Source organism: Carcharhinus amblyrhynchos, chromosome 16 (genome assembly GCF_965287045.1).
Source record: "Carcharhinus amblyrhynchos chromosome 16, sCarAmb.v2.hapA, whole genome shotgun sequence".
NCBI lineage: Eukaryota > Metazoa > Chordata > Chondrichthyes > Carcharhiniformes > Carcharhinidae > Carcharhinus > Carcharhinus amblyrhynchos.
This window is the reverse complement of record NC_137339.1, coordinates 8653182-8665906: the sequence shown is the minus strand read 5'-3', so window position 1 is coordinate 8665906 and position 12725 is coordinate 8653182. Positions and strand designations below refer to the sequence as shown.

The 12725-nt window shown below is 47.4% G+C and overlaps 1 protein-coding gene across 1 annotated transcript in view; it reads left to right on the top strand.

The window, feature by feature from the left end:
- LOC145353815 (N-terminal EF-hand calcium-binding protein 1-like) overlaps positions 1-12725 on the top strand; it is a 136409-nt gene that overhangs the window by 110614 nt on the left and 13070 nt on the right. Inside the window, exons 9-10 of the mRNA XM_080204645.1 lie at positions 7767-7820; positions 10870-10982. Coding sequence (XP_080060771.1) covers positions 7767-7820; positions 10870-10982 — 167 coding nt within the window. The remainder of the gene's footprint in view (positions 1-7766; positions 7821-10869; positions 10983-12725) is intronic.

Sequence of the window (12725 nt, the reverse complement as noted above, 5' to 3'; positions counted from 1 at the left end):
TCTAAAAGATGCCGTGCTAAATTCTCCCTCAGTGTACCCGGACAGGCGTCGGAGTGTGGCGTCTAAGTGATTTTCACACTAACTTTGTTGCAATGTTAATGTAAGCCTGCTTGTGGCACTAATAAATAAGACTTTAATATGTCTGGGGAGCCAGTGACATAGTGGTATTGTCACTAGACTAGTAATCCAGGGTAATGCAAAATACAGTACAGCACAGGAACAGGCCATTCAGCCCTTCAAGCCTGCCCCCACCACGCTGTCCTATCTGGACCAACACATGTATGCCCTTATTCCCTGTTTGGTCATGTGTCTATCCAGATACGTCTTAAATGTGGCTAATGTGTCTGCCTCAACCACCTCACTAGGCAGTGCACTCCAGGCCCCCACCACCCTCTGTGAAAAAACTTCCCCCGCACATCTCTACTGAGCCTCTCCCCCCTTATATTGCACCCCCTTCTAATTTCATTCCTGCCTTGGGGGAGAAAGCTTCCACCTGTTCACCCTACCCAAACCCCTCATAATTTTATTAACTTCTATCAGCCCCTCAGCCTCCATCTTTCCAGCGAGAACAATCCCAGTTTATTCAATCTCTCCTCATAGCTAATACCCTCCACACCAGGGACCCGGGTTCGATTCCCGGCTTGCATTACTGTCTGTGTGGAGTCTGCGCACTCTCCCCGTGTCTGCGTGGGTCTCCTCTGGGCGCAGTGATCATAGAATCCCTACAGAAGGAAGCCATTCAGCCCATTACGTTGTACTGACCACATCCCACACATTTACCCTGCTAATCCCCCTGACACTAGGGTCAATTTAGCATGGCCAGTCAACCTAACCCGCACATCTTTGGACTGTGGAAGGGAAAAGGACCTGGGTTCAAATCCCACCCCAGCAGATGCTGAAATTTGGATTCCAATAAAAATAAAACTAGAAATTAAAAATCATTGCTGATTATCATTAGAAGCCCATCTGTTCACTGATGTCCTTCAGGGAAGGAAATCTGCCGTCCTTACCCAGTCTGGCCTACACGTGACTCCAGAGCCACAGCAATGTGGTTGATTGTAAACTGCCCTCTGAAATGGTGAGGCAAGCAGCTCAGCTCAAGGGCAATTAGGGATGGGTAATAAATGCTGGCCTAACCAGCGACACCCACGTCCCATGAATTAATAGAAAAGATATTGTATTGTAAATTCATAAGATTTTTAAAAGTTTAATTTAAAAATAAATTAAAATTCATGTAACATAGTGTTCATGTAACATAAGGGTACAGAGGAGATTTACAAGGATGTTGCCTGGACTGGGAGGCATGCCTTATGAAGTTAGGTTGAGGGAGCTGGGACTCTTTTCCCTGGAGAGACGTAGGTTGAGAGGCGACCTGATAGAAGTTTAGAAAATGTTGAGTGGAATGGATAGGGTGGATTCTCAGAGGCTATTTCCCCGGGTTGAAATGGTCGCTACGAGAGGACACAGATTGAAGGTGCGGGGAGGAAAGTACAGAAGTGATGTTAGGGGTAAGTTTTTCACTCAGAGGGTGGTGAGTGAATGGAATCGGCTGCCGTCAGTGGTGGTGGAGGCGAACTCGCTGGGGTCTTTTAAAAGACTTCTGGATGAGTATATGGAATTTAATGGGATTGGGGGTTATAGATAGGTCTATAGATTGGTAGGTGTTGATGTGATCGGTGCAACTCGTGGGCCGAAGGGCCTGTTTGTGCTGTAGTGTTCTATGTTCTATGTTCTATAGTGGAGAACATGTCCCTGGCTTCATCAACAGGGACAAAGTAGAAATACTTGAGAGCTTTAAGTTTTTAGGTGTCCAGATCACCAACAACCTGTCCCCCCGTGCTGACACTATGGTTAAGAAAGCTCGCCAACGCCCCTTCTTTCTTAGAAGATTTGGTGTGTCCATTACGATTCTCACCAACTCTTACAGATGCACCTAGAAAGCATTCTTTCTGGTTGTATCACAGCTTGGTCTGGCTCCTGCTCTGCCCAAGACCACAAAAAACTATAAAGGATCATGAATGTAGCCCAGTCCATCACTCAAACCAGCCTTCCACCCATTGACTCTGTCTACACTTCCCGCTGTCTTGGCAAAGCAGCCAGCATCATTAAGAACCCCACACACCTCGGACATTCTCTCTTCCACCTTCTTCCGAATACATATACCAACCGACTCAAGAACAGCTTCTTCCCTGCTGCCATTAGACTCTTGAATGGACCCACTTCGCATTAAGTTGATCTTTCTCTACACCCTAGCTATGACTGTAACGCTACATTCTGCACTCTCTCCTTTCCTTCTCTATGAACGGTATGCTTTGTCTGTATAGCGCGCAAGAAACAATACTTTTCACTGTATACTAATACATGTGATAATAATAAATCAAATCAGAATTCAGATCTTACCGGTTCTGTGTGATCCTGGCCTCCACTTCTCCAGACTGAACTTTCCAATGTTTGGAACGTGTTTAGATATTTTTAGCTGTACACAAGCGTGACTATTTGTTAATTGACTCCGAGGGGCTCAGAGAATAAATGACATGTTTGAAAGTACCTGCTCACACCGGTATGTGGATCCAAATACCAAATGCATTGCAATGTTCTTCAAGCTGTTATCTTTCACTTTCAGGGGCCTTCTGAGGCCCCGTGGTTTTTCTGGTAGCTTCAAGTGCACTTTGCAGTCCTCGGAACACAATCACGCTTGGTTGATTGGCCGTGCTAAATCGACCCTAGTGTCAGGGGGATTAGCAGGCTACTGATATAGGGTGGGATTGTTGTTGGTGCAGGCTCGATGGGCCAAATGGCCTCCTTCTATACTGTAGGGATTCTATGATTGTGTGAACGTTGCCTGGTATTGAGGCTATTAGCAATGAGGAGAGATTGAATAAACTGGGATTGTTCTCCCTGAAATGATGGAGGCTGAAGGGCTGACAGAAGTGTGGAGTTTGCACATTCTCCTCGTGTCTGCGTGGGTTTCCTCCGGGTGCTCCAGTTTCCTCCCACAGTCCAAAGATGTGCGAATTAAGTTGATTGGCCATGCTAAAATTGCCCATTAGTGTCCTGAGATACATAGGTTAGAGGGATTAGTGGGTAAATACGTCGGGATATGGGGATAGGGCCTGGGTGGGATTGTGATTGGTGCAGACTTGATGGGTCAAATGGCCTCTTTCTGCACTGTGGGGTTTCTATGATTCTGTGGTCAAGAAAATTATTCCCAGGTTTCATTTCTAAAGTAAAGTTTATTTATTAGTCACAAATCGGCTTACATTAATATTGCAGTGAAGTTACTGTGAAATTCCCCTATCGCCACACTCCAGTGCCTGTTCCAGTCAGTGCACCTAACCAGCACGTCTTTGGACTGTGGGAGGAAACAGGAGCACCCGGAGGAAACCCACGAAGATATGAGGAGAACTGCACAGTCACCCGTGGGTGGAATCGAGCCCAGGTCCCTGGCGCTGTGAGACAGCAGTGCTAACCCACTGTGCTACCGTGCCGCCCCCATTTGAAACTGTCGTTGACATGTGATAACCAGCACTTTCACAGCAGGAGACAGAGGCAGCTCAGAGCTCCGCTTTGAATAATCCCAAATCGGCCAGTCCGAGAAGGCTGAGGTGAACGGACTTTACTTTCTTCCGAGCTGATTTGTTGACGAACATTCCCCACGACTTAAAGTGAAAAAGGAATCACAACAGGCAGCACACACGATGTCCAAGGCACTGGGCTGCCCTGCGACCTTACCCACAGCTGGAATTATCCAGTCCCGCTGCTATGAATGGGGATTTGGCTGAGTGCCAAGTCTCTGTTCTTGCTGCCTCACAGCGCCAGGGTCCTGGGTTCAATTCCAGCCTCGGGTCACTGTCTGTGTGGAGTTTGCACATTCTCCCCGTGTCTGCCTGGGTTTCCTCCGGGTGCTCCGGTTTCTCCCCCACAGTCCAAAGATGTGCGGCTTAGGGGGATTGGCCATGCTAACCTACCCCTTAGCATCCCAGGATGTGTAGGTTAGATGGATTAGCTGCGGAAACTGCTGACGTAAACAGCAATCGGGAACATATCCTCACAAGTTTGTGGAACCCTACAGCGCAGAAGGAGGCCATTCGGCCCATCGAGTCTGCACCGACCACAATCCCACCCAGACCCTATTCCTGTAACCGCGTGCATTTACCCTACTTAGTTCTCCTGACACTGAGGGACAATTTAGCATGGCCAATTCACCTAACCTGCACATCTTTAGACTGTGGGAGGAGACCGGAACACTCGGAGGAAACCCACGCAGACACGGGGAGAATGTGCAGACTCCACACAGACACTGACCCAAAGCTGGAATCGAACCTGGGTGCCTGGCGCTGTGAGGCAGCAGTGCCAACCGCTGTGCCTCCGTGCCACCCTAGTTCTTCCTAGTAATGAATAAAACACAAACGCACACTATTTAAATTCCACACACCTTCTGTTAATGTAACGTACCTTCTCCAGAGAAATAAATGAAGAAATGTCAGGTTTTAAACTTTTCTTGCTGTGGGCGGAAGTAGCAGTGTGAGTACTGCCCAGAATCATCTCGCGTACCTCCTTTGGCACCCATACCATTGGTTATCAACCCTTTGTTCAACCAAAGGCCTCATCTGTCCTCTTGTGTGGACCTAAAATATCCCTCAGTGTAAAGAGGAAGGGAGTTCTCCCAGAACGCCCTGGTTAATACTCCACCCTCAAACGACATCCCTTTAAAAATAAGCCAATCCGACCATTTATTTCATTCACATTTGTTTCATCTGTGGAAAGGAAAAACAGGGGACTCTTGCAAATAAAACTGTGCCACAGAGGCAACTACGGCCGCACTAAAGGATCATGGGAATGAGGTGGTCTCTCTATGTGACCTGCCCCCTGGAAGGAAGCCTCTTGGTAATCACATCGCAGGAGCTGGAGCCTGGCAGCTGACAACAGACATGTTCACCCTTTCTATACCTCTCATAACTTTAGACACTTCTATCAGCCCCTCAGTCTCCATCTCTCCAGGGAGAACAATCCCAGTTTACTCAATCTCTCCTCATAGCTAATAGCCTCGATACCAGGCAATGTTCATAGAATCCCTACAGTGCAGAAGGCGGCCATTTGGCCCATCGAGCCTGTACCAACAACAATCCCACCCTATCCCAGTAACCCCGCATACTTATCCTGCTAATCCCCCTGAAACTAGAGTCGATTTAGCTTGGCCAGTCAACCTAACCTGCACATCTTTGGGCTGTGAGAGGAAACACGGAGGAAACCCACGCAGACACGGGGAGAATGTGCAAACTCCGCACAGTCACCCAGGCCGGGAATCGAACCCGGGTCCCTGGAGCTGTGAGGCAGCAGTGCTAACCACTGTGCCACCGTGCATGGCCCTCTGAGGGCTGGACAGCGGCGGGGCCCAGCTTGTGTGGTTGTCCTGTGATTTCAAAAGAATGGCTTTGAAAGTATTGACCAACTAAAATAAGGAAAGCAACTGGATTATCACAGTGCTGCCTTTGGGATCATGCTGTGCATACAATCTTTACTCCAACATTTCAATGACTGTGGGGACATCTGAGGTCATAGAATCCCTACAGTGCAGAAGGAGACCATTTGGCCCATCATACCTGCTGTGACAACAATCCCACCCAGGCTGTATCCCCATAAATCCATGCATTCACCTTAGCTAGTCACCCTGACACAAATGGACAATTTAATACGGCCAGTCTGCCTAACCCGCACATTTTTGGACTTTGGGATGAAACCGGAGCACCCAGGAGAAACCCACGCAGACATGGGGAGAATGTGCAAACTCCGCACAGACAGTGACCCGAGGCCGGAATCGAACCTGGGTCCCTGGCGCTGCGAGGCAGCAGTGCCAACAAAGGGGCGGCCATAGTTGCCTCCGTGGCTCAGTTTTATTTACAAAGAGTCCCCTGTTTTTTTCCACAGATGAAACAGTTCGCCAAATTACATGTGTTGTTTTTAAGAAACTGGTGAAGTACTGGTGAGGCCACAGCTGGAGTACTGTGAGCAGTTTTGGTCGCCATATTTGCGAAAGGATATATTGGCCTTGGAGGGAGTGCAGAGGAGGTTCACTAGGCTGATACCGGAGATGACGGGGTTGGACTATGAGGAGAGATTGAATAGACTGGGTTGGTACTTGTTGGAGTTTAGAAGGCTGAGGCGGGATCTTATAGAGACGTATAAGATAATGAAGGGGATGGACAGGGTAGAGGTAGAGAGATTCTTCCCGCTTAGAAAGGATAGCAGAACTAGAGGGCACAGCCTCAAAATAAGGGGGTGGGCAGTTTAGATCGGAGTTGAGGAGGAACTTCTTCACTCAAAGGGTGGTGAATCTCTGGAATTCTCTGCCCATTGAAGCGGTGGAGGCTACCTCGCTAAATATATTTAAGTCACGGGTAGATAGGTTTCTGATAGACAAGGGGATTAAGGGTTATGGGGAGAGAGCGGGAAAGTGGAATTGATCCACTTTAGATCAGCCATGATCTTATTGAATGGCGGGGCAGGCTCGAAGGGTTAGATGGCCGACTCCTGCTCCTATTTCTTATGTTAAGAAAAAGGCATGTTAATGAAGGAGAATGCAGTTGAATAGGGGGAAAGAGCGGGGGACTGGGAATCCACCTGGTTGCCCTCCGGAAGAGACAGTACAGAGCCGATGAACTGAATGGTTTGATACTGTGCTCTACCACACTGTGATGTTGTTCTGTGAATTTAAGACAGCAGGGAGAAAGAAGGATATTTATAGGTGCCCAGGGAAAACACCGTATGAGGAAAGAATAGGTTGGCTAAAGGCCACTTTTCAGATCTTTATATCCAAGGACAACGTGCATTTATTCGGTGTTGTTTCGTCTGATTATATTGGTGTGTGAAAAAAATTCATCTGATTCATCATGACAATGACTTGCACAGTGCACTACTGCTTTTTTCAAAGAAGCCTGAGGCGTGACTGAAGGGTGATCTAATTGAGGTGGTTAAACGATAAGATAAAGAATTTATTTCCTTTTGTGGGGGCGGTTCGGGGGGGGGGGGGCGAAATCGAGAACAAAAGGCCATAATCTTAGGGCTAGGCTGAATGTCGCAGTCAAAACAGGAAGCAATTTTTCACACACAGGGGAATGGAAATGCTTCACCCCTTCATGGTCGCTGAGTCACTTGGAGCTTCCAAGTCTAAAATCGATGTACACCTTTTCTGGATAAGGAGTATCGGACAGAAACGCGGAGCTGAGCAAAGGAGTGGCCCACGATATAATGAAATGTTGAAACAGGTTCGCGGGACTGAACACTCGACCTCTGAACCTTTGGCTGGAATTTCAGCGGCACGCCCGCCCCGATTCCCGGGAACTGGCAAGGCTCGGAGAACAGCATCCTCCACTGGCCTGGGACGGGATTGTACGAACCACAGGCAGACGTGCCGGTGAAATTCCGCCCAGTGTCACAGATTTTCCATTCATCTAAGGGTGGGGGGGGGGTGCGGAGGACTTATAAGAGTGGTGACACGAGTAGGCTGTTAAACAGACAAGACAAAGTCACTGATACGTTGAGGTAGACAGTTTTTGTTTGGCTGAATGCCATAGAGATTTTTTTCAGCGCCCTTTCCCGTCCGTGTGTACCTGTCCAAATGTCTTTTAAATGTTATAATGGTTGGTTTGAGGCTGCTCGCTAGAAGTGGAAAATATCCCACCTTCTCGTCACGTTGAATATAAAATTTCACTGTGCGTCACGCCCAACTTACTGACCAACTAACCTTTTTGTTACGTTTACTGTAGACCCCAAGACTGGAGCCCCTAAAGGAAGAAGTCATTGAAGAAGCGACTAAATCTGTAAGTTTGAGTGAAGCCTGGCTCCTGGTGGATTGTCTCACAAACCCCACTGGTCCTGTCTGGCTACGTGTTGTGGCAATGGCTCAACACATAGGGGCAGGGTGAACCTGTATCTGAACTGAACCAGACCTGCAGAGTACACAAGGCGGGGGCTATGTTTGGAGTTGCAGAAAGGCACGAGAAATAGCTGAGCATTAAAACACAACGTGGGAGACGTGAGGTGAAAACTGAAGTCTCCGATACTGCCAACAACAGGCACCCCATACAGGGCCCCTTCTTGGCACCACTCAGTTCACATAACGTTACTCTCAAACTGATATCTCTGTCCCAGTTGCTTGCTAAACATTGACCAATGTGCCACCAGGAATGGTTTCAAGTTTTGGAGTACAGGAGATGGCAGCCAGGGCAGGGAAGGATGGGGGGGGGGTGGTGTGGGGGGGCACAGTCTGTGAAGGAGGTGAACACAAGAAATAGAAGCAGGATTAGGTCACCAGGCCCCCTAAGCCTGTCCCGCCATTCAAAGTTAAAGTTTATTTACTAGCTACAAGTAAGGCCTGGTCACCACACTCCGGCACTGTTTGGGTCAATGCACCTAACCAGCATGTCTTTCGTACTGTGGGAGGAAACCGGAGCATCCGGAGGAAACCCACGCAGACACGGGGAGAACGTGCAAACTCCACGCAGACAGTGACCGGGAATGGAACCTGGGTCCCTGGCACTGTGAGGCAGCAGTGCTAACCACTGTGCCATCGCATTGCCTAATACAATCATGCTGATCTATGCCAACGTCAGCTCCCTTTTCTGTGCCATTTCCCCTTAGCCCCCTATTCCTCGATCTATCAAATATTTCTCCAATCTCCACTTTAAGTACTTCAGTTGATCCAGCTTCTAGCACCCTTTGGGGCAGAGAATTCCAGAGACCCCTCACTCTTCTGTGTTCCCTTAGAAGGAACTCTTCAAAATGCGGTTAATGAAAACACAACAAAACTTACTCCAACTTATAAATCAAAGAGAGGCTTTAATAAAGAAATATCACCCTGGGCCACTCCAAGCTCTCCACAATTCTACGTAGTTCCTTATTAATAGTGAATCACCTAATCAGCTGACTGTTACATCACTTTAATTGGTTCCATGGTTCACTGGGTCAGCTGACCCTTACATCTTGTTCCCTTTGGTCACATTACACCCAATACAAAGTTATCACTAGTCACATTCTAACATGCCAAACTCCAAGGAATACAGATAAGATTGTGGCAGGCATAAATAAGGAAGATGTGGAAAATCTGTTCCCATGAGCTGATGGTGTAAAGTCCAAGGGACCTATAATTAAGATTTGGATAAGAGATATGGGTGGGAGGGATGTGAGGAAGAACTTTTTTACACAGCGTAGGGTCCATTTACTCATTCAAATAGATGAGGGGACAGCATTTGGGACGAGTTTTAAAATAGTTTTACTGAACAAAACTTTAAAAAAATATTAACACGACAGAAATGAGAAGAGAGCAGACTTGGAGAATCGCTTACCAGCCAAAACAGTCTGGGCAAAAACATGTATGGAAATGAGCGAAATCTGAGAACTAGACTAAACATGTACTGAAACGAAAATATATTTCAATCCTTATCTTGTTATCAGAAATATTTTTCTCATGCTGTCTCTGCCTGCAAAAAAAGTTCTTGCAGCAGCTATTATCAAAAGCTTGTTTTGCCTGCATTGTGTACCCTTTAGGAATGCAGCCAATTTCTAGCTAACTCAGCATGCCTTTTGAATTTTAAAATGTAGTCAAGTCAGCAGTGTTAGCTACCCCCCTATAGTCTTAGCATTTAAAGTAATTGCATAGGCAGAAATATCAGGAAATGAAGCCTTTGCAGAGACTGAAGCAAACAGGGCTAATCATCCATAGGATCTCTCACACAGTGAGCGCTAATGGCCTGGAACTCATCGCCTAAGAGGAAGCAGGGATGATCACTCATTCCAAAAGGAAAAGAGTCGAGGGAATAAAGCCTTCAGACCACGATGGGGGAATGAAAGTTCCTCACCTGATTCCCCCTTTTTTCACAGCTCCCAAGCGATCCCGTAGCAAGGAACAGGAAAGATATACACTCACACAGGTCTCATTCATTGGTCCAAAAACCCCCAGCTTCTCACCCCACTGGAAGAGTTTAATTAAGCTGTTTCCTATACAGTAGCTTTAATGGCATCATAATTTTACACTGGGGAGTTAAAGACCTTCCTGCACTGTTCAGTTACTTGCGGGAGGCGATGGCCTGGTGGTATTATCGCTGGACCATTAATCCAGAAACCCAGCACATTGCATGGACGTATGAATAAGGAGGGGATAGAGGGATATGGACCAAGTAAAGGCAGAAGGTTTTTTTAAAGCTTTGGTTAGGGCATCATGATCAGTGCAGGCTTTCATGGGAAGGGCCTGTTCCTGTGCTATACTTTTCTTTGTTCTTTGTTCTCTTTGCTCTTTGTTCTGGGGACCCACGTTCGAATTCCGCCGCAGCAGATGGTGGAATTTGAATTCACTAAAAATGATCTGGAATTAAGAATCTACTGATGACCATGGAACCGTTGTTGTTTGTCGGAAATACCCATCTGGTTTCAGAGTGTCTTTTAGGGAAGGAAATCTGCCGTCCTTACCTGGTTTGGTCTACACGTGACTCCAGAGACACAGCAAGTCTCAACTGCACTCTTAAATGGCCTAGCAAACTTCTCAGTTCAAGGGCAACTAGGGATGGGCAATAAATGCTTGCCAGCCAGCGATGCCCATGTTCCACGAATGAATTTATAAAATTATGTGAGTGTGGTAATTGATCAATGCTTACTGTACTTGATTGGTTAAGTCTGGGTGTGGACTCAGAGCAAAGTAAACAAGCACCATAGAAATGACTCGAGCTGGAGTTGGGGTAAGCATGGTGCAAATATTCTGGGCTTGCAGAGATATTTGAAAACTCTTATAAATAAACCTACTGCACACTGAAAAGCTGGTGTCGTTTCTGGGGCAAGTAAATAATGCGACACTTCCCGTTCCTTTCCCCTACACAGCACATCTTGGTGGTGCAGCGGCAGATGTCAGTGCTGGAGGAAGAAGTGGAGGAATTCCGTCAAGCTCTGAAACAGTACGTGGAGTCGGCAGCCAGTCAGTGTGGCAGTCTGCAGTAAGTGGGATGCTTATCTTGTTCTGAATGCCAGTCATCCAGAGACAGTGTTACACAATGCACAATCTCACTATTGTACAGATAAAAATAAAACTGCCCAAGATTAGAGAGATAAGAACATTAGAACACAAGAAATAGGAGCAGGAGTCGGCCATCTAGCCCTTCGAGCCTGCCCCGCCATTCAATAAGATCATGGCTGATCTGAAGTGGATCAGTTCCACTTTCCAGCTTTCTCCCCATAACCCTTAATTCCCTTGTCTATCAGAATTCTATCTACCCCGTGACTTAAATATATTCAACGAGGCAGCCTCCACCACTTCACTGGGCAGAGAATTCCAGAGATTCACCACCCTTTGAGTGAAGAAGTTCCTCCTCAACTCTGATCTAAACTGCGCCCCCCCCCCCACCTATTTTGAGGCTGTGCCCTCTAGTTCTGCTATCCTTTCTAAGCGGGAAGAATCTCTCTAACTCTACCCTATCCATCCCCTTCATTACCTTGTAAGTCTCTATAAGATCCCCCGCTCAGCCTTCTAAACTCTAACGAGTACAGACCCAGTCAATTCAATCTCTAGAGATCTAGATTGGAAGCTCTGGATAAATGTCACCTGTTCACAACGTCACTGGGTTGCATCCATTTTGTTTGTGTGGTTCTTTATTTGTGTAGTCTTTTTGTCTCCAGTCACAGGGGTGCAGTCCAGTAGATGCTGGTTGCCCCTGAGATTGCCCTCAGGTAGCCAGTGTGAACCTGGATTTGTCACAATCCTCTGTTACTGACCCCCCCTCCCCCCAGTGTTGCTGCGTACGCAATGTGAACGTATCTTTCTTGGTCATGAGGTCCAGGGTGTGACTCAAACCTGGAGCTTTGAGCTCAGGGACAGAGACACTATGCACTGAACCACAAAACCCTTTGTTTAAGGGGATGCTAGTTAACAAGGTGAAAGGAACCAAATGTCATGTTGATAGGGTTAGATAGGGCAGCACAGTGGCACAGTGGTTAGCACTGCTGCCTCACAGTGCCAGGGACCCAGGTTCGATTCCCGCCTTGGGTCACTGTCTGTGCTGAGTTTGCATGCTCTCCCCATGTCTGCATGGGTTTCCTCCGGATGCTCCAAGTCTTCCTCCCACAGTCCAAAGATGTGCAGTTTTGGTGGATTGGCCAGGCTAAATTGCCCCTTGATGTCAGGGGGACCAGCTAGGGTAAATACATGGGGCTATGTGGATGGGGCCTGGGTGGGTTGTGGTCAGTGCAGAATTCATAGAGTTATAGAAAACTTACAGTGCAGAAGGAGGCCATTCAGCCCATCGAGCCTACTCCGACAACATTCCCACCCAGACTCCGTCCCCATATTTACCCTGCTAATCCCCCTGACACTAAGGGGTAATTTAGCATGACCAGTCAACTGAACCTGCATATCTTTGGAGTGGGAAGAAATCGGAGCACCCGGAGGAAACTGATGCTGACAGGGGAGAACATGCACAGATAGTGACCCGAGGCTGGAATGGAATCCAGGTCCCGGGCGCTGTGAGGTAGCAATGCTAACCACTGTGCCACCCCAGAGGAAGAGGTGTGGGAAGAAGGTCATGTAGAAAACAACACAAACTATTTGGGCCGAGTGGCCTCTTTCACTGCTGCATGTTCTCTACCCACAAACCCAGCTCAACAGCTGTAATACTTGGATTCCAACTGAAGAGATCTATAGCTTTGGGCTCATTGGGGGAAGCTCTGGATGGATTTTATGAAGA